Source organism: Daldinia loculata (genome assembly GCF_022478755.1).
Source record: "Daldinia loculata strain CBS 113971 unplaced genomic scaffold F4817scaffold_10, whole genome shotgun sequence".
NCBI classification, from domain to species: domain Eukaryota; kingdom Fungi; phylum Ascomycota; class Sordariomycetes; order Xylariales; family Hypoxylaceae; genus Daldinia; species Daldinia loculata.
In genome coordinates, this window is record NW_026054864.1 from 312,089 (window position 1) to 334,410 (window position 22,322).

At 47.2% G+C, this 22,322-nt stretch overlaps 4 protein-coding genes across 4 annotated transcripts; 3 read left to right on the forward strand and 1 right to left on the reverse strand.

Annotated features, from left to right (window-relative positions):
- Positions 1-8: 8 nt before the first annotated feature.
- Positions 9-4,058, forward strand: F4817DRAFT_14287 (kinase-like protein). The gene is made up of 4 exons (XM_049297882.1): positions 9-199; positions 462-911; positions 969-1,417; positions 1,471-4,058. Exons 2-4 carry the CDS (start codon positions 561-563, stop codon positions 3,662-3,664), a joined length of 2,994 nt encoding a protein of 997 aa, XP_049161477.1. The 5' UTR covers positions 9-199; positions 462-560; the 3' UTR covers positions 3,665-4,058.
- A 1,597-nt stretch (positions 4,059-5,655) lies between these two features.
- On the reverse strand, positions 5,656-8,226 carry F4817DRAFT_14310 (HCP-like protein). Its single transcript, XM_049297886.1, has 2 exons — positions 6,048-8,226; positions 5,656-5,984 (listed from the first exon to the last, which is right to left on the reverse strand). Exons 1-2 carry the CDS (start codon positions 8,119-8,121, stop codon positions 5,734-5,736), a joined length of 2,325 nt encoding a protein of 774 aa, XP_049161478.1. The 5' UTR covers positions 8,122-8,226; the 3' UTR covers positions 5,656-5,733.
- A 3,670-nt stretch (positions 8,227-11,896) lies between these two features.
- On the forward strand, positions 11,897-16,479 carry F4817DRAFT_14401 (glycosyltransferase family 2 protein). The gene is made up of 2 exons (XM_049297899.1): positions 11,897-15,427; positions 15,488-16,479. Exons 1-2 carry the CDS (start codon positions 12,211-12,213, stop codon positions 15,928-15,930), a joined length of 3,660 nt encoding a protein of 1,219 aa, XP_049161479.1. The 5' UTR covers positions 11,897-12,210; the 3' UTR covers positions 15,931-16,479.
- Positions 16,480-20,582: 4,103 nt separating this feature from the next.
- On the forward strand, positions 20,583-22,259 carry F4817DRAFT_357169 (YVTN repeat-like/Quino protein amine dehydrogenase; the record flags this gene model as incomplete). The annotated part of the gene is made up of 1 exon (XM_049305883.1): positions 20,583-22,259. One exon carries the CDS (start codon positions 20,583-20,585, stop codon positions 22,257-22,259), a length of 1,677 nt encoding a protein of 558 aa, XP_049161480.1.
- Positions 22,260-22,322: the final 63 nt, after the last annotated feature.

The window sequence follows — 22,322 nt, forward strand, 5'->3', positions numbered from 1 at the left end:
TTTTTTATGTGCACGTTGCTTCTTTGGTCCAACACCGGATCGTTAATGATATTGCATACTACGGATCCGTACCTAGCTTTCTCTCTTGCTTCTCTCACAACATCTTTGCTGCGAGGGATTGGTTCGACGAATTTCGATTTCGGCGACAATTGCTAATTTTTAGAAGAGTTTCTGTTGACTCAAATGCTCTTCAAGACGTGTAAGTGACACCGCCTATCTATTTTATCAATTGCAACAACCGCATTAAACGCATCAACCGCGCGCACTTTCCAGAAGGACCATCATTACTGCCATATAAACTCAGAAGTTTGGGTTTGACCTTATGTAATTTGAATTTCACACTTTTTCCGATGGTACATTGAAAATTCGGAGTCTTCTTATTTGTTATGAAACTGCCACTAGAAAGAAAAACCTTTCTTCGAGTGATGGTAACTAGTAAACGTGCTAACGGTCGCGTCTAGGAATCTCAACATCATAATATAAGACCGTCCGTTAAGCTGCGGCCGTACCGTGCTTCTTTCTAAGTTTGACCCTGTGTACTTCATCAGCACAGCATCCCGATGGCGGACCGAATTTTGGCGGCGAAGCTGGCAGCTGATGCGGACGCCTTGTCCCCGAGAGATGCTAATGCTCAGCTCCCAAACCGGGTGGTAGCCGTTGCGAAAGCTAAAGCGATGCCGGCCCCCAAAGCTGTCCAAAAGGAAAAGGAGCCCCCGCCACAGCCCCCTCCCGTTGTCTACGAGCCGCCGAGCTTTGATCGCAAAGATGGAGCCGCGTATCAAGTCGGGAAAATGCTTGGGAAGGGTGGCTTCGCCGTCTGCTATGAAGGATATCTGGCAGGGAGTAAAAGTAGGAGGAAGTATGCACTAAAAATCGTCAAGAGTAAAATGCCGTCTAAGATGGAGCAAAAGGTTGGTGATCACTAGAGGACAGCTGCTGGCTATCCTCAAGACTAACCACTCGAGCAGTTTCAAACCGAATTGCAAATTCATTCTAAAATGAAGCACCAAAACATTGTCCAGTTTCTCAGGGCCTTTTCCTTTGAGAACTGTACTTATCTCGTTCTGGAGCTATGTCCTAATGGCTCGTTGATGGATATGGTTAAGCGAAGAAAGGGATTGACAGAACCCGAGGTGCGATTTTACTCGATACAGATCGCTGGTGCTATCAAATACATGCATGCCAAAGGCATAATTCACCGAGACTTGAAGATGGGCAACATCTTTCTCGATAAGGATATGAATACCAAGATTGGCGACTTTGGCCTGGCGGCACTGCTGGTTACAGGCAAAGACATGCAAACAATTCGTCGTACGACATTGTGCGGGACACCGAATTATATTGCACCCGAGATTTTAGAGAAGGGAAAGAAAGGACATGACCATATGGTCGATATATGGAGCTTGGGTATCATCATGTGAGTCAAGCATATCATCTCGTTCGCGATTCATAACTAATAGACGGTAATAGGTTTGCCATGCTCACCTCCAAGCCGCCCTTCCAATCTTCGACGACAGATGAGATCTATCGTCGTGCCAAAAATCGGGACTATGAATGGCCTAAACCAGAAAGTTCCAACAAGTATATCTCTGAGGAAGCGAAGGATGTTGTCGCTACTATGTTGGAAGAGGCAGAGCTACGGCCTGACCCTGACACCATTGTCCAACACGACTTCTTCCTCTCAGGCTATATCCCGACGTCGGCAGAAATAACAATAAAACTACGCGATTACCCACCCGATGGAAATCATTTCTACGATAAGGAACTAACACCGCGGATGGCCGCTCAGAATATGCGTAACCTAAAGGAGATGTGTAGGAGCTGTGAGGTTGGGCCTTGGAACAGCGCTCAATCAGTATACAAGAGCACTTGGAGAGAAGTTGCACTAGAAGAAAAAGCTGGACTCACTCCGGTTATTCCACTTGTGGAAGGGATTGTTTATAGACCTTACGATGATGTTAGCAGGGAGCAAAATCTCGTCCAAGTACCCTCCCGCGCGGCCCCGCAACCTATTTCGAAGAAAGAAGATGAAAGCACGGGAACGCAAGGAGGAATCAACGGTTTATTACGAGCGCCGCCCCAGAGTTTTGCAGCACAGCAGCGGGCACAAAGTCGCCCAGCAAAGCCATCTGGTATAGTACGATCTCGTACGTTGGATGATATGCACGCACCTAGTGCTACTAGTACTATGCGATCGTCACGCCCAAAGCGAGAACTCGTTCAGAGCACATCAGAGAATAGTCTCGCATCAAAAGTAGCTGCATTAACTCTATCATCAACCACACAGCAACCCAAAGCAGCGGAGCCGCGTTTGCCTGCCCCGGTACTAGAGGAGAAAGCACTCCCTCAGAAGCAGACTGAGCGAGAGACAACGTCTAGAATAACGAAGGTGCCTACGGAAATCCCTACGGGGACTTTATTTGGACCTGCAGAACGCAAGATGGCGGTACCGGATACACAGCCCGATTTTGTGCTAGACAGACTCCAGCGTTTGCAGAATGAAATCGAGCGTGCCCTTAACTCTAGATCGATGGCCATTATGGGCAAAGGACCAACACCGGCGCCACCACATATCGTCGTTAAGTGGGTAGACTACTCCAACAAGTTTGGTCTGGGTTATATCCTGAACGATGGAAGTGTTGGTTGCGTGCTCAAGAGCATACCTGGTAGTGCTAAAGGGGGCAAGACGGTTACACTACCGCCAAGCTGCATCTTAGTTCGGGAGGCCGAACAGCACTGCTCGCGACGGCACGATCCTGGATATACTGATCGGAGTCAGATTGTTCCCATGAGCCAGGCGGTACAATTCTACGAGAACAACGGCGAGTCTGGATTATCCACAGTCTTTGTTCATCCTTCGCAGTTTAAAATCAGCATAGGCCCGGATGGAACCCCCGGGAAGATACCAGTGGGCCGCGATATCTTTGACTACCGCAAGCGGGAGCATCTTATCTTGTGGAAGAAGTTTGCCAACTACATGATGGCGTACGGGCGGGATCAAGATGCCACAACGGACGACACCGGTCTGGTACAGATTCCCACATCTACTAAGCAGACGATGCCCCCGAGCGACGTTGTTACCTTCTACCAGCGAATTGGAGACGTAGGCTGTTGGGTCTTTGCCGATGGTCATCTCCAATTCAACTTCCCCGACCATACGAAGATTGTCCTCGACGCGACCGGAACATGGTGTCACTTCTGGCACCTCCCACAGGAAGCAGCTGAGAAGCTAGCAACTACGGGCGAATTAGACGAGACTGCTCTTGATGAGAGAGCTGTTCTGTCTTATCCGCTGCAGACCCTCCTAAATTTTGCTGCTAAGCCGGCTATCCGACCAACGCGTAACGCTACACGGAAGCGACCGGAGATTAACCCCATGCTACAGGGTATTCCCACGGCCAACGATTTCCGCCGAAAGATCGAGTTCATCAAGAATATTATCAAGGAGTGGGTTGTGAACGGTGGTTTGGGTAACAGTAATATGGATCGCGAGCGCCGACAGCAGTGGACGGGCTGCCGCGAGACTATGCACAGCGGGCCCAGCAAGCATGTTTGGGTCACGATCGGAGCTCGCTGGGGCGACGAGAGGTACTCGGCTCTTGTTGATCCCAAGAGGCCTGGGGAACTGGGCAGCGAAGTCGAGTCTACCAAGGGGAGCGCGTAAAGCGCTGAGAGAAAGTGTGTGTGCAAGACACAGAGAGAGAGAGCGATCGGTTATGCTGCTTTTCCGACGTCATGAGTGATGACAGGGCGTTCGTGTTTATTAATAGTTCATTCCAAGAGCCTAAGGTCCCATTGCATGGCGTTATATGGGGTCATATACATATTTATTTTATCCTATTCGATTTGAACGTAACGGAGACGCGGTGTGTCTAATGATAAGGTTTCATATATTATTTGATGCTCAAAAGAAGCGGACACAAATGCCTACCCATTTGATTTAAAAATGTTCTTAAGTAGAACTATAAACTACCTATCCATACCGTAAAGTTATATTCAGCGTATCCCAAAATCCCGGGGGCTATATGGTGAGGATAGAGCTATTGATAGTGACTGACTACTTGTTTTCATATACAAGGATATCCTATTCCGAGTCTTTTAGATTGTATAGTTAATTATAGGTTAAGACAAACCATAGCCATGCTAGAGTTGACGATATGTGGAAGACAGCATAGTATATTTCACGGCTGTGAGATGTAAATAGGCCCGAAGCGGTCTATGCAAAGTGGTACTTTCTTCTGATCTATAAGAAAATAATATTATAACCAACACTTTTTGGATTTAAGTAGCTACCTGGTGGTTATACCTAGTTTCGTCTCTTAGGATATAGAATAAATCTTTCTAATAAAGTCTTAGTTACCTTGGGCAGTTATCTTCGATAGAGTGGTTAACTAGGTAGGTAGGTAGATAATATATGATAACCCCTTCGTACCGTAGGGAGGGTATTATGCTCATCGATATCTTAACCAGGGTCCGACGACTTCTTAAACTTTGGTCCTATTTCTCTCGTGGGCCCATACATCATCGGCCCATCCATCCATCCATCCATCCATCCATCCATCCATACATACATACGTACGCATATATGCTATCGTGGACTTTAAAATAGAGTTGAAAGTCTAGATAAGCATGTGCCTTACCTGTAACCTATGTAGTACGAGGGAGACGACGCCCGAAAGTATGAAAGGGAGATGAGGTGTAAGCGTGAGTTTACGCAAAAGGCTCATCGTAAAATTCATGTGCTTGTTGTGTTGTGTGCTCGTTATTACATTTTTTTTTTCTGGTCTCTTACGACCTGGCGTAGTATTATGTATTAATATGTAGGTAGGATATAATAATGATATGTAAAATATACAATAGGACTGTTTTACGTTAAGTGATGGATGGCCCTTGTGGATGGATATAAACAAAATGATACTGCCCATCACGAAAGTTGCAGTTTAAATAGCGATTGATCCATGGTTTTGTCAACCCACACTGCGTATGCAGCGTGGCGAGTATCATTAATCGGGCTTCTCCTTATATACAACAATACCGTGGCAGAGGATGTGCGTGCGAATCGCGAGAATGTCCGCGATGCTAACCAGCTCAATATGGAGGACACGTATGTATGTGTAAGTTTCCAGCCACCACAGCCGTACCAACAACTACCGTTTTCGAATCAGTACGTCAAACCCGCCCCGTGCCATTCCAAGCCGTCTCATCTTATTGACAACGCGTAGACAGTTGGAGGAAAAGTAGACGAGGAAAATGGTGATCGAACGCCTTTTGTGATACAAGCATGGGACCAGAAAATATACCGGAACTGGCTCTATTTACGTTTCTGCCAACCCGATAAAATTTTCCATCGCCCTGCTTCGCATCACATGCAAATGCAATGATTTTGGTTTGTGCCAGAAGAACGCGAATCCGGCCGCCCGTGACCCTTTACAAAAAAAAAGGGGGCGGAATCTTTTGGTCTAGGACAAAAATGAAAGTTTCCTGCTTTCCTGCCTCTCACAATCGCAATGTTTACCACGTGAACCTCCCCATGTGTTGCTTCGAAATCGGCCTCCTCAACTTAAAGACCCCTGAATAGGGGTTGGGACATTGGATATTCTAAAAAAAAAAGGCGCATTGCTTGCTGAGTACTGCATGGTTTCCAACATAGACATGTCTGGTATTTGACGGTGGGGCTTGGTCATCAAAAATCCCCAGCATTTCGTAACTAGCGAGCTCCATCGTATGAACGTATTACATTACAACACAATCCTTGTCGTCTTTCGTCTGGTTCTTTTTCATCTTCGCGTTACGTGGTGGGGCGACGTCCATAGGCATCCCGCCGCCGCTCACAGCGGCCCGAATAGCAGCAAGTCTCTGCTTAGCCCGCTCATCACCGGCATCAGCTGCCTTGACATACCAAACGTTGGCTTCGAGAATGTCGCGGCGGCACCCTATGCCCATTTCGGTAAAGTAACCAACAGCATATTGAGCCTTTACGAAGCCTGCTTAGGACGACTCGATTAGTAATATACTAAGGGAAAGCGGGTGTCTAACTGGGAACTCACCAAGTTCTGCTGACCGACGAGCCCATTCGTAGGCTTCCTCCTCGTCCTTCTCCAAGATGGGATCAGCGCCGACCATGTACCAGGCGCATAACCCCATCATGGCTGCGGCATGGCCACGCTCTGCTGCCCCGGTGTAAAAATGAACGCTTAAGGCTGGGTCTCGCGGGCAGTTTAGTCTACCGTGTTCATACGCGTCTCCCATGCGGTAACTTGCTTCGGGGTGTCCGAGCTCGGCTGCCTGTGTAAATAGCTCAGCAGCATAGCCTTCGTCTTTAAAAATGTCATCGCCATATCCAGTTTCGTATAATGCACCAAGATGATATGGGGCGGCATTATACACGGTGTCTGCTGCCTCTGTGGCTCGCTTCAGCCATTTAACCCCTTCTCTGTACCGATTTTCACCTAAGTCTCCCGAGAGACAAGCTTTTCCAAGTCTCGTCATAGCGCCTGGGTGATTCTTGGATGCGGCTGTTCGTAGGAATTGAACTGCTTTGGCTGGATCTTTTCTACAACCCCATCCAAATTCGTAGCATAGTCCGGCGCGATAAGCAGACTCAGCGTGACCGTGTTTCGCAGCCAAAACGAAGAGGGGAAACGCCGCATTATAATCTTCCTTGCCCTTGTTGAACAGACCCGACGCAAAGCCATCGGCTAGATAATACTGTGCAAAGGGATAGCCGCCATTGGCTAACCTTGTCAATATACTTTTAGCTTCACGGACCAACTCTAATGGCGAAGAGTCCGGACTTTCTTTATTCGGAGTACCCTTTCTCCGCGAAGGTTCCTCAAATTCTAAACCTTGCTCCTGCGCAGTAGAGATCAAAAAGATAGCGAATGAATACTGAATAGAGAAGTCGTTGGTCTTTTTCACGTTTTGCCTATACATCTCCAGCGTCTTCTGCGCACTTAATAAGGAGGCGTTACTTCCAACATTGTTGCGCAGGTAAGAATTGTCAAATGTGATGGGAGCTGGAGCCTGCTGAGGATACGGCACGTTAAGCAATTCTGCGTAGGAGGTCGGTCTAGTTTCAGGCGACCTGCGAGAATGGACGGAAGGGGTGCGCGCATGAACGGCACCGTAACTCGGCGACCGTCCGCGCGGGCCCAATTCGGAATATCCGGAATATGCTGATTGCGGCCGGGGCATAGAACTTCTCCTCATGAAAGAGTTTGGGGTTAAATGGCGATTTATAGGCATGGTCGGATCCGAGAGGATATCAGACTTGGAGGAATTCCTCGAATTTGACTCAATTGGCACGCTGGAGACTCGCGGAAGAAATGGCTGGTGATGATACTGCAACTGAGGTACTGATTGACTGCCTTGTATTGAGTTCTCAGTAAAAGAGTCTTGAAATGTCTCATCTGGGATAAGCTGGCTCTCGCATGCTTCGTTGAGACCTCCTGAAATTGAACTTGCGCTTGTCTCGACAGACGAGTCAGTAGGTGTCGGCTGCTGCGTACTCGCGGTTGCATCTGATTCGCGACTATGTCGATTTGGATCATCGCTGCGAGAGCTCTCACTAAAGCTTCGGCCGTCCGGCTCCGGCGCAGCCGAAGCTTCCGCATACCCTACTTCAGTCTGAGCTAGAGTAGGACTTAGAAGACTCTCCTGGCCCGATCTATGAGGAAGGTCGGTAGCAAATGTCTGTTTAGGCGTCAAAGTCCTGGGCTGATTATATGTACTGGGCTGATTATATGTACTACTGTGGGGAAGAAAAGGCGCATCTGAAGACCCCGAGATGTCTCGCGCGTCGCCAGCTGCAGGCATTGGATAGGACATTCGCTGTGCCTGCTGGTAGCTCTCGATACTCGCGTTCGACGGCTGCGCCCAGTTGTCCGGTTGAAAGTTTCGTCTAACCGGAGACACGGGCAACTCTCTGATTTTCGGCGAGTCGATCATGGTATCGGTCGGCAGGGTGTTGTCGGCAAAGCTCTCTCGAGAATCGGTACGATCATGTTGACCGAGAGGGAGTTTTGGTACGGGCAGAGGTTTCCGGTGAATAGACCTGGCAGGAGAGGAGGCAGCTGGGGTCGAAGGGGTCGAAGGGGTCGGAGGACTCGTAACCGTAGCCATTGCTCAGGGAGATTCGCGGCCGCAATGGCTAACGAGGAGAGAGGAATGAACACAGGTAGTCCTTAGAGCCGTAGCCCAGACCCAAGCATTGATTCGCAGCAGGCTCGTTTCTATTGTGATTCCGCGAACATCACATATATTGGACCTCTAGAATTACTGCAGTGATCGTTGTTCGGCCGGTATAACTCTAATATAACTCAATCGTTGGTAATGAGCGAACGCCGGGGGGATGTCGGCTGGGTGGACGGGGAACAGGGCTCGGGGGTTTTCAACAGGGTCGAACCAAATAGAAAAATTGAAAAAAGTTATTGTATCTATGGCCGCGGGGTATCTCGGACAATAAGTCTAATTGGTGATGCAAATTCTAGACAAGAAAGCAATAACGACAGGAAAAAACTTGGGCGGAAGAGCTGTAAAAAGCTGAGGCTACAGCCGCTGGTAGGGTTGTTGTACGATGTGCGATGTTAGAAAAACAGCAGTACTATGTAATTAGAAAAACGAGGGACTGAATGTTGCAGGTCGACGAAACAAAGCGATCAACCTAAATTCGATTCGATGGTCGGTCGGAGGTAATTGGTAGAGAGTTTAGGGGTGGCTACATGCACCTAGTCGGGGTACATACATATTGTAACTTCGTATACTTAGCGACTTTTCGGAGACATGTAATGTGGATGTATTGTACATAAAGTATCTTGGCTTGCAGGCTTCCATTGTAAAGAGCTCTGATGAGTTCTCCCCAGTCTCCCCACCTGCCCACCTAAAATACGGGTCTCCATTGCTCCATTGCTCCATTGTACTAGGTAATACCTTTTTTCCCTATGCAACTCAACATGCAATTCGTTACAAATCGAGCTGAAAATTGAAAATTGATCACTTTCCTAGTTAAACACTAAATAGCCTATGGAAATCCGATATAACGCCTATATTTCCCCGTCTCCAAGGACCAAGACAAAACCAAACATAAAGTGGTTCCTCTGCAAACAATGTATCGATTTGTCTATTTATACGTGCGAAGGATCGAGAGTTCTGCTGGCGAGACCCGTAGGGGATGTAACATCGATGATTGCGCCAATCACGCAGCTAACCAGCTAACGTTGGTATGGCCTGTCCTGTCAATCTCAGCCGTGTCGAAAAGCGTACTCACATTTCCGCGGCCTTCTTCTCCACTATAGTTAGTTATATGTTAAACAGCAAAGTTACCGTATGAAGCAAGCCGGCGTTGTCAACATGGACCCTTCTTAACTGCTTGTGACGAAGGATGACGAATGCAGAGATGTTACATAGAGATCTTCGACATCGGTCAAGTCAGAATGAGCCCGAATGAGCAAAGAAAAAATCCCTCTTCTCGTAAAGCTAAAGCTGACAACACCACGCGCAGTAATACGAACTCGGGCGCACAAAGGGCAAAAAACGGAGTCATCTCGACCCGGGGATCCAGTTGTGCCCTACATACTTACATCCTACTTACATCCGATGTACTTACATATATCTGGTATAGGTCGGTATTCAAAAGCCTGCAGCTTGCTGCGTCACTTGTACGTGAGCTTCATCTCTTACTTCACGTAAGGCTGCTTTCGTACTCTGTCGTACACGCATATGTATACTACGATATGCGTGATACGATACACAGAAGCGGTTAACATTGGAAGTCTCGGCAACACGGCTAAGGCTATATGCATATACACTTATATAGCGTCGGGCAACAATCTGGTCTATCTAACCGCCGGCTTTAATGTCACCTCCTGTCTGTCACTTGAATATGCCATGTCAAGCGGGTTTCTAGCTGGGTTTGAGCTTTGGATCGCGCCGTTGTGGGTGCTATGCTTAGGCGCACTCAATAGTGCTTTAGCGGTAGCAGAATAACAACCGGTCTCTGTCGCCAACCTCAAATCGTATGGTGTCATTACGTTTTCTTGTCTTGGCACCGAGTCCAGGACCTTTCCAGCCTATCTATTTCATTTCCTTTTTTCAGCTGCTAGGAAGAGCTTGCTTAAAAAGACCAACAGACATGTCGCCGGGCCCCTTGGGAAACGGAAACGCCCGTTCACTTCCTTTCTCGTTTCACGAAACAACCGTCATATGTATTGAGACCACGTGCTGAAGTTTGCATGAACCCACATGGCGACACAACGGGGACATGATGGTATGACCGCCAGGCGCCACGAACCGTCACGTGTTCTTTATCCTCGTCTTCTTTTGCTTGGGCCCTCTAGTACATAGTTGTCGAGGCTGCATATTTGATCTAAACTTGATGATACACGCTAAGCATGCCATAGAGATTAGATCTAGGTAGATCGTTTTGTTTCATCTCTGTCGATTTTTACATAGAGATTTATTTAAGGCGGGGGTATCTTGAACATGAACGCGCCGCGACCTGATATTTCGTTGCGACAAAAGTGTACTTGGATATACAGAATAGATACCATCTGTCACTAATCTTAGGGGTTTTCTTCGAAACAATTTGGCAGGTGGCATTCCTTAATAATTCAACTACCACGCCCGCCCTGCCGCCTAACTTATTGTACCTAGGTAACCTTAAAGTTTTAACCCAGCCGCCTGGGTATTAAGTCCGACGCTTAGCACTTAACAAGCTTTAATTGAGATGTGCATATCGCGGTTTACAAGTCTAGCCTAGGTTACTAGCCTAGGTTACTAGCCTAGATATGTAGTATATTTTAGTAATATGTAGCCAGACGGCTAGAATATTGAGAAATTCTACCAAGTTTCTTTTCTTGCTTCGCGCGGTTAGCCAGAGTTACAATAGTCAAATTCATGAATATTCGTATTCAATTACCTACACAATTCCATTTATGGGCTGGTCTAGGATTAATAACTCATAAATACGTATCGAGTTTTTCTGGTCGGCTGATGAATAGCAAGATAACTGCTATTGGTACATACTTGGAAAAGTTGTACCTGCGCATATAGGATCGGACTTAGCAGCTCCAGGTAATGCGAGAATGATGACGTAAGGTTACTATAGTGACCTGGAATGGACTGTGTACCTAACTTAAAGACCACACTGTACTTTGTGCAAGGCAGCCCCCTTTCCCCGATTCCTCGCCGTGGCTAGCACGGCAAGATTTGTCCCTTTTCATCACCGTCCTCACCCACCACTGCTCCGTCTGATCGCTTCGATTGTCCTTCCCTTCGGGTCACCAAGTCGGGGGCTCTTACCTTCGCTCTTACTTTCGCTATTGTCAGGTCTCCGTCTTACTCTCGTTTTATTGCATTCTTTTTGCGTAGCTGTTATACTCTCGCTCAAGGCTTTAAACTGCAATATTCCTAATTTCTGGTCGTCTAACTGATGCGATCGGCCGTCTCCAATTTATTACAGGGCAGAAGGTTCGATTAGCTAAGCCCTTTTCTTCTTCTTTCATAGTTGGCGCCCTGTGTTACCCATTGATACCCGCTAGTCCGTAATCCTGCAATTGCTTACGGGGCTTTCGACGACACCCCTTCTTTATGGTTATGTTTATCCTGCTGATGCGCCGTTAAGAGAACAACTGCTCTAGAGTTGACTGCCGTTGAAAGGGGAAGTTTTTGAAGAAAAGTCGGCATCACGGGTCACAGGTCACAGGTCACAGGTCACAGGTCACGGACATTCATATACTCGCGCCCCCATTTTAAGCTTTAATTAGCACTGGCTTTAAGCTTTCACATAGATCGTTGGTTACCTATTGGTGCAGGGATCCTCCTCCCTTTAGCTGCAGCTAAAACTTGGAACACTCCGACCACCAGTTGCCCAGTTGCCCATCACAACAAATCAGTAAGTAAGAAGAAAAACATTCGCAATCTCATCATCCCCAGCAAACTTCCGCATTCTCCATACATAACTCCATACATAACTCATGCAGATCTTTTCTTACCATGTTTCTTACCATGTTCCGTGCTTAGTAGGTCCCAACCTCCGTCATCCCTGAGCCAATCCGCGTCTCGTCAAGGCGAAGGGTCGGCCTGCGACACGTCCGCCAGTCCGTGCTGTAACCAGCAGCAAACGTCTTGACCCGCGAAACTCTTCATAGATATATACAGAATCGCTCAATATTCGTCAAATAATCTTCCTTATTCAGTTGATCACCAAAAGTCATGTCGCTCCCCGAGCGACCGGGGCCGGCGAGTCCTTCATATGAACATCGGACTTCCTATCGACAATCGTCGTCGAGACGCGCCCGTCCTTCCGATATAGAAACTGGATACTATCCTGTTCCCGGCCGGAGGCCGTCCTCACACCAGCGTGCGCCATCGGGAAATTCTTTTGCTGAGACAATTAGGAATCCTAACGCAACTACAGACAAATCACCTCTTTCGCCGACTTCTCCAGATGAAATTCCTAGTGGTGTACCGACCCGCAAGAGGAGTCTCATAAGACCGGAAAGGAACAGAATCGACAAGGACCATCCGAATTATTACTATCGGCAACATGCCGCTAATATGGAGACAATTCCGTCCTCCACCGGAAACGATCCTCTTTATGAGGAGCTAGAAGCAAGGACAGATTTATCTGGCGAACGGACTATCGATGCTACTTCGGACAGCTCCCCTCCTCGACGGAAACCCAGCGGGGACGACGAGAAGCATAAGCCCAAAACATCACAACGGAAACGGCATTCGTCAGGACCTAAAATTTCCAAATCCAAGGATGCTAAGCGCCGGAAGTCGCAAGAGACTATTAGTCCTCCGAGCGCTTGGAACGTATACTGCGCTATCGTCACCTTCTGGTGCCCTGACTTTATCTTAGGATGTTGTGGGTTTAATGCAAAGGAGCAGAAGAGGGCTTGGAGGGAAAAGATGGGTCTCATCAGTCTTATATTGTACATCATGGCTTTCGTTGGTTACTTGACCTTTGGCTTCCAGCAAACCGTCTGCGCCTCGCCTGGTATACGTCTTCATATCAATGACGTTTCTGCTGGTTACATGATATTCCATGGTAGTGCCTACGATCTGACGAGATCTGGTCACCCTCCGGCCGAGGGTATCCCAATTCGCCAGGACGGTTCATTTCCCAATGTTTTATATGATTTGCCTACCCATTACGGCGGCATGGATGGCAGCTTTCTCTTCCAGAACGTTAACGGTAAATGCAAAGGCCTTGTTACATTGGCGGACAATTCGGACGTTCCGCATAACGCTAACGATCCGGACGAGCTCGCTTGGTATTTTCCGTGTACAGCGTTTAACCAAGATGGTTCATCTAAACCTAATTTTACCTGGCCGTACGACAGTCCTGGTTACGCATGCCACACCACTCAGAAAGCTAGGGATACGTTCTATCTTCAACTTCATAGCACCGGCGATGTGTTCTTCACCTGGGACGATATAAAAAATAGCTCGCGGAACTTGGTTGTGTACTCTGGTAACGTGCTTGATCTAGATCTTCTCAACTGGTTCAACGAAGACGAGGTCAAGATTCCGAACCGGTTCAAGGAGTTGCGAGATAAGAACTCGCCTGCCAACCAAGCAATTCGTGGGCGCGATATCACCCGAGCATTCCAGAAACCCGCCGACAAACAGATAGCTGGGTGTCTCGAAGAGATTGCAAAGGTTGGGACCATAGATACAGATACAGTCGGATGCATCGCGTCCCAAGTAGTTCTTTACGTGTCTCTAATCTTAATTCTGTCCGTCGTTATAGCAAGATTCGGCTTGGCGCTGATATTTCAATGGTTTATCAGTCGCAAGTATGCTGCTATTAAGACCTCGCAATCGGCCGATAAGAAGAAGCGGAATCGACAAATCGAGGACTGGACTGAGGATATCTATCGAGCACCACCACGCATGCCCGGAGACGTGGGCAGCAGCTATATGGGTTCTGATAGAACGAGCAAACGTACCAGCGCCTTCTTACCTACGACGTCTCGATTCTCAACTGTCTACGGCACTGACAGGAACCCCAGACGACCACAGCCGACGACTATGGCAAGCCAAGCCTCGACTGGGCCTTTACTCCACCCTAACTCGATGTACAAGCAGGGCAACGACAGCAGGACGAGTATGCTCCGTTCTGATCCGTACGGTAGTACAGCTAGCCCGATGGATGGTTACGGCCCCGCTGGATTCATCCACGAAGCGGTGGTGCCCCAGCCGCCTTCTGACTACCAGCCCTTCGGCTTCCCCTTAATTCACTCCATCTGCCTTGTTACGGCCTATTCCGAAGGTGAAATGGGTATCAGGACTACGCTGGACTCAATTGCCATGACAGATTATCCAAACAGCCACAAGGTCCTCATCGTTATTTGCGATGGTATGATCAAGGGTAAAGGCGAGAGTATGACGACACCCGATTTTGTTCTTGGCATGATGAAGGATCTCACCGTACCTATCGAGGAAGTCCAGGGTTTCTCGTACGTGGCCGTAGCCAGTGGTTCAAAGAGGCACAACATGGCCAAGGTGTATGCTGGGTTTTACGACTACGGTGCTAAGTCCGCCATTCCGGTAGAAAAACAGCAAAGGGTTCCCATGATGCTGGTGGTCAAGTGTGGCACGCCTGACGAAGCTACCAAGTCCAAGCCCGGTAACCGAGGCAAGCGTGACAGTCAAATTATTTTGATGTCGTTCTTGCAGAAGGTTATGTTTGATGAGCGCATGACGGAACTCGAATTTGAGATGTTCAATGGACTTTGGAAAGTAACCGGTATTTCTCCTGATTATTATGAAGCGGTTCTCATGGTGGATGCCGATACCAAGGTGTTCCCCGACAGTCTGACCCATATGCTCTGCGCGATGGTTCGCGACCCTGATATCATGGGACTCTGTGGCGAGACCAAGATTGCCAACAAGAGACAGAGTTGGGTATCGGCTATTCAAGTCTTCGAATATTTTGTCTCCCATCACTTGTCCAAGTCCTTCGAGTCTGTCTTCGGTGGTGTTACTTGTCTTCCCGGCTGTTTCTGCATGTATCGCATCAAAGCCCCCAAGGGCGCGCAGAATTACTGGGTTCCTATCCTGGCCAACCCAGACGTTGTCGAGCATTATTCGGAAAACGTTGTTGATACTCTACACCGAAAGAATCTTTTGCTTCTTGGAGAAGATCGATACTTGACTACTCTCATGCTTCGAACTTTCCCCAAACGTAAGCAAGTCTTCGTCCCTCAGGCCGTTTGCAAAACTACCGTCCCCGACGAATTCAGCGTTTTGCTCTCTCAGAGACGAAGATGGATTAACTCCACGATCCATAACTTGATGGAACTAGTTCTCGTTAAGGATCTTTGTGGTACATTCTGCTTTAGTATGCAATTTGTCATTTTCATCGAGTTGATGGGCACTTTGGTTCTTCCCGCAGCCATCGCTTTCACCTTCTATGTCGGTAAGTTCACGCCATATCCCTAATCCGATGTCTCGTAGCTCTATTTTAACATGGTTCTAGTCATCTCCTCTATTATTGGCCCAGTACAAGTCATTCCGCTAATCCTCCTTGGCTTGATTCTTGGTCTTCCGGCCGTCCTCATCGTTGTCACGGCTCATTCGTGGTCATACGTCGTGTGGATGTTTATCTACCTCTTGTCCCTGCCAGTCTGGAATTTTGTACTCCCAACTTACGCTTTCTGGAAGTTTGACGACTTTTCGTGGGGTGATACCCGAAAGACTGCGGGTGAGAAGACGAAGAAGGCCGGTATTGAGTACGAAGGCGAATTCGATAGCAGCAAGATCACCATGAAACGGTGGGCCGAGTTCGAGCGGGAACGCCGAATCAGGGACAACTACTGGGGATCGAGGGACAACGTAGCCGGCGGAGCTTGGCCCTCTTCGGGTCCTAATAACGCACCGTACCATCATTCTTACGACGACCAGTACTATTCGGACGCATGAACAAGAGGAGGCGGGGGTTACGTATTGAGTATTACGAAGTTATTCATTTGCTATATATAGGAATCGGTGCTGTTGTAGACAGACTCGGGCAGCGATTGTCCTGATGATGAACTGTAGATCCTATAATGCAGGATTCACTAGCATGGATTGAAGTATACGTATAGGGAGAACGGAGAAGCGTTCGGCGTCGTTTAGCTTTTTGTACATAACATAGCTTGCTTGCTAGGTTCCATCCGTGACGTAAAACTAATAGGACAGTATACACATCATGCTTCAAGAATTTGTAATCTCTGCTCACTTGCTATCTCCGCTTCTTCCAACTTACCTACGTGTGTAACTTTCCGTGATCTTATACTACGAGATCCATAGTAGAGCCATCGTTCTACAGAATACTTCGTACGTATGCAGTGAAGTTGTGCGATCACGGCAGTAACCAGCTTCGGGGTCGGAAGCTAGGCTCGTACGACGGTTGGGCAGCTACAGGACCATCGTCCACTACTCAGTCTAAGGCTGCGCAACATGATCTCGCACGCGCGTGTTACGGCGTAGAAGACCTAGTGTAGCAAGTATTTGTAACGGAGCACACACGAGGCTAAAAAGGATAGCTCGTTTTTTGATCGTCCACGCGGATGAGAATTCCGAGGAATAACGTGTTAGGACAAAGCTAACCCCAGCTTCGTAGGAAATTATACAGCGGTTCTTTCCGTCTAGCTTGCTAGGGTGAATTAAGAATCTGAGGAAGATACTAATTGCGAGGTAATCTTCCGTAAGCCACGAAGTTTACCGAAGGGATGGTGATGTCGAGGCATCTCGGTGGAGGATTTGCGTCTGGAAGAGCTAGGTTAGTTAGTCCATGTCCGCGGATATCGGCAACCACAGAGCAAACCGCGGGCAAAAGAAGAAAAACTGAAAATACGCATCCCAGCAGCCACAGGACCCAGCATCCGGGACGGTGGTGATAGCTGTGGTTGGTGGCGAGTCGAAGATATTGTCAGCTTAGTATCACCAGCTAAAAAGGACTAAGAACGTTCTGAGACTGCGAAGGGCCGCATTGGGAGGCGATCTTAGGCTCGAAACAGCGAGATCAGAACCAGCCAATGCTACACTGCAGCTACCCGTGTTCCGCCTCAAGGTACGGCGAGACAAGAAATGAGACACGAGAGCAACGAAAAGAAAAGAAAAAGAAAAAAAAAGAAGGAGAGACTAGAGTAAAGGAGCGCGCTCCGGCTTCGTGCGGGCCAACCGATTCTGGGCCGGCGAGAAGAATAATTTAATAGCGTTGCGAGAACTACACAGTGGTGGTAAGTCGAGACGAAGACGGGATATGCCGGCGCAAAATAGACCCTGATCGATCATGCTGTACCACCACCCACAATGGATAGTAGTGGAGGCCGGGAACATGCTAGCGGCGCGTTGCCTCGCGATATTTTTTTTTTTTTTCTGTTGACGGGGTTCTGATCCACGCGGATCAGCGGTGCTAGGCCCCAAAAATTGGTGCTTCTTGGGCGGCGGACCGCTTCAAAATTAGCGATGGAGTTACTAGTTGTTAGTTGCGCGTACAAGTTTCGAGGGGTCCGGGTGCGAGTGCGGGGTGTACAGGGCTGGGACATTCATTATCCTTTCCCCAGTGCCGTATGCTTGGTACCGAAGGGTTGCTGGCTTATTAGCTTCGTTTCTCAGTCTATCCTGTTTCGGACCTTTGCCGCCTCGGATTCGAAAGGTTCGGTTAATAACTCGTGTGCCGGCGGTGAGTCCTTTCGGGAGAGTACATATACCTTTATGGACGTTGCGGGACCCGACGACCCCAGGCCCTTTCTTCTCTGTTTCTCGTCCCCCCTTCCCCCCCATGGGCCATGGCGAATGAAGACTCGACGGGAACCGTGCGAAGGGTAAATTTTAATCCCGTCAATCAAGCCTCTCCGTCGCGGTGTCTCACCCGGCGAGGCACTTCGTAATATATATATGTATTAGAATACTGACTCGTCAAACTGAGAAGCCACGGGCTCGCCGGTTGAGAAATGGAGGGTTTATGGAAACAATAGCTTTCTATTTTGTGACTTGGACGAGCGGTTCATAGGACGGGTGCCGGGATTAAAAGTGATATATCATACTTGAAATTTGAGAGCTTGAATTAAAGTAGGGATGGGGGACGGGGGGTGGGGGATGGGGGATTGCCATATGGTAATGCAATGCACCAACATATCGTCATTATGCTGAATAATTGCTGAGAATGGAAAATGTGGAAAATGTGGAAAATATAGACAATATAGAAAGCAAGGTTCAAAGGTGTCCTTTTGTTCATATTCGGAATACTTGATGTTTTATTCCTAATGATGATTATCTCCGGTTGTTGGGCGCATGCAGAGTCGGACTATCGGACTAGGGCATGTGATGATGTACGGGAGATGATGGATTGTGGATTCAATGTTGCTTTCCGTTTTACACTACGGGTCTGTAGGAGGTATGTAGTCAGATAGGTATGTAGTGTACATCTATATATACATGCGTACTGGTGCAATAAACTGCAATAACGACCTTGTATGTAGGTAGTATATATGTACCTAACATGTAAGTCGGTCCAAAAATGGCTCTTACTCCAAGACCCCCAAACTTCCTGCCTGTGGAAATCGGTGGGTAAGGTAGATACATCATGTATGTACTTCCATATGTATGTACTTGCATATTGTACTTTATAAATGGGGGCGGATACCGTATGCGTTCATGTACCTTTAGCGAAACAGCTGTGGAGTGGTCGTCATATTGGACCTTTATTTGCATTTTGCATTTGCATCTGCATTTGTTCTCCACTAGCGTAATGTAATGGGCATCGACGTTGTATCTTTCTATCAGTAGCCCATCCTCCCCCCAATCCATCGTCATCACGATGTAGCAGTAGCAAAGCAGCCTGATCCGCTCCTTATCTTACATCGATCGATTGGGTATACATGCCGTATATACCAACCAAGTTGTCCCAACGCATCGAAAAACGTAAACTACTTAAGTTCTTAAGTTTAAGTTCAAAACGTGGTACTATTACTAACTAGTCTCATTCCATTAGCGTTAGGATATAAGGCTTAAATACCGTACTTTTACAGTAAGTAAAAATTAAACCGTAAATTTACCGTTTAAAGCTTTAATATTATTTAAATATATAAACGTTTTATTTTAATTTTCGTTATATACATAATCGATATATTTTTAATTAATTATTTAAACGGTTTATATATTTACAAATGGTTTTTTTTTTACAAATGGTTTTTTTTTTAACCAACAGTTTTAATACGGTCCGAAAAAATGTAATAATTAAGTAAAAAAGTCGTAAATGCCACTTTATATATTTAAATAATTATAAATTATATACGTCCGTAAATATATAATAATATATTTAAATAATAACCTTATAATTATAGCTATAACTATAACCGTAATTATAATATATTTAAATGTAAAATAATATTTATTTTAATAATAATTTAATTATTTACGGCTTTTTAATTTAAAATAAATACGTATAATAATATTTATTTAAATATATAATATAATTTTTTTTTATTTATTATATTTTTTTAAACTATATTAAAACCGTAAAAAAACCGTTAATTAAAAAAAAAACCGTTAGTTAAAAAAAACCATTTATAATAAAAAAACCGTTAATTTAAAAAAACGTTTAACTTTAAAAATACCGTTATAAAATAATATCGTTAATAAATGTAACTACCGTTTTTCTTTCGTACTAAAATACGCAATTATTCAAACAATTATACCGTAAATATACGGTATTAATACAGTCTTAAGGTCTTATATACTGACGCTAATGTCCTATACGATATATGGTATACCCCGCCGACCCTCTTTATCTATTAGGTACATACCAAAGTTTATCTACAATACCAGAATACATACATACATACATACATACATACATATATACATGGAATAAAAGGTTCACGCTACTGTATACCACCCTCGATAGCCGCAAACTAGGGATCGCTGCCTTGACCCATCTTGGCGCCCTGCTGAAGATCCGCCATCCATCCCGTCCGCCGTCCGCCCATCTACACACTAACCTACTAGACTACCTAGGTTACTTTATTACCTCAACTACTACATACATACGCAGCTGCGCACCTACACAGCTACACAGCTACACAGCTACATTACATATATACCTCGTTAGTCCCTATTTTATGAGCCAATAGGAATTGTCTGCACGACAGAAACATAAAAGCAACACGGGTTCATCTTATGTGAACCCCCATACTAGGAGCGGTTAGGCTCGAATTTCCAACCAAATGACTTGAGCACCTCCAACAACTATGCGCCCTACTAATTCCCCACCCGTCTCTCCATTCCTCGCTCCAGACCGTCCTCAGATCGACCAAGATGCCTTCTCATCCTCTCAGCCTCAAATTGCTGAAGTTGATCTACCTGACCCTGACAGTCCTATGAATGACTACCAGTGGTCACCCCCATACGTCCCGACATCTACTGCGCATGCCAACTCCGACGGCGCCCAAGTCTTTGAGGAGAGTGATGACGCCGGTAGTAGCAGCGCCGATAATAACCACGACATGCTGGACATCGATATCGAAGAAGGCGGCGCTCCTTTAAACAATCTTAACATGGAAGATCCGGACGACCAAAGCCACGTTATGGCGCCTCTCGAATATGCGCTCATTAACCATCTTGGGATCCCAATCCAACCTTCGCCACCCATTGATACCGATTTAGGTGCCATCCTACCCTCGCAGACGCTGCTGCCGCTCCCAGAGGTTCAAGATCCTGCCGAAGATGACATCGACGTCGCCGCGAACACTGGTCTTCATCCTATGGCCCTTAGCAATGCGAATCCCATGTCACTCGGGCCTGAGAACCCGCACGTTATGCAGTTTCTTGAGCTCTGGGAGTGGCAGAGCAATGCAGACATGCAACTACGAGCAAACGGACCTGTGCCGTCCTTTCAACAGATCAGTCGTCTAGCCCGGGAATGCCCGCGCCGAGTAGATTATAAGCAGTTGAGGGGTGACCTATACGACTTCCAAGGCATCAGTTGGAGGGATCTGGGAGTGACGAGGAATATGGCTCGATGTCGTCGTATGGCGACGTTTCATAACTATGTGAACAGAGCGAATTCTGATTCGTTTCATACTGATTCGTCCGACAGGCTACTACGCCCTGTCGAGAATTACTTTAGATATAAGAGCATGGACATCAGGCGCGATGTGCGCTTGCTACATTTTCAGCTTCGCAATATATTAGGCGTTGCATCGCGAACGAGGGTATTCTATCCGAGCTTTACTACGATCAAGGAGCATGACCCTACTACAGGACGAGACAAAGTAGCGATGCGCTTCGACAGCCAAACCGGTGCTCATATATCTACACTAACCGCTAGCGAGGACATCCTGATTGCTGGTGGTTTCTATGGAACCTATCGTTACCGTTACCTAAACTCCTCCAAAGACCTCGAGGCACACGAAGGACTGTTGACCAATCATAATAGCGGTATAACCAATCACGTACAAATCCATTCTTCTCGGCATTCATCCACTCCGTTGGCCGCCTTTGCTTCCAACGACTTTGGTTTCCGGGTAGTGGATCTATCTACGAATAGTGTCAGGTCGGAAATCATGTATGAGTCCGCGATGAATTGTTCTGCGCTGAGTCCAGATATGAGGCTTCGTGTCATAGTTGGAGACGACCAAAACGTACTCATTACCGACGCGGAGACGGGTGAGATACTCCAAAGTCTCGAAGGTCATAGAGACTTTGGTTTCGCCTGCGACTGGGCGCCGGATGGTTGGACTGTCGCCACTGGAAACCAAGATAGGAGTATCAGAATATGGGATGCCCGTAAATGGAAGAATAGCAAGGGCGAGAGTACTTCGGTTGCTGTGGTGCGAACCGAGATGGCCGGTGCCCGCAGCTTACGGTTCTCCCCTCTCGGATCTGGCAAGCGAATTCTAGTCGCCGCCGAGGAAGCTGACTTTGTCAATTTGATCGACGCCCAAACATTCAATACCAGGCAGACAGTTGACATATTCGGCGAACTCGGCGGCGTCGCTTTTGCTAACGAGGGACAAGACTTAATCGCGTTGTCATGTGACCTTTCTCGAGGAGGCGTCATGCGCTTGGAACGGTGCGATGCTGGGGCGGAAGATAACTTTAGTTACGCGCATAGGAAATACAGGGAACCCGGGAGTTGGTGGCGAACTCCGGGATACGACTGGATGCAAAGTCCGGAACAGATCGTAGCAACACCAGTCTCGCAGCAAACTCTTACGCACAAACGGAGGCATGCGGCCATGTTGGAAGACTGGACGTTCTGATGCGACGTATATAGGGGTGAGGGTGAGGGTGAGGGCGAGGGAGGATTGATAGGAAGGCGTTAT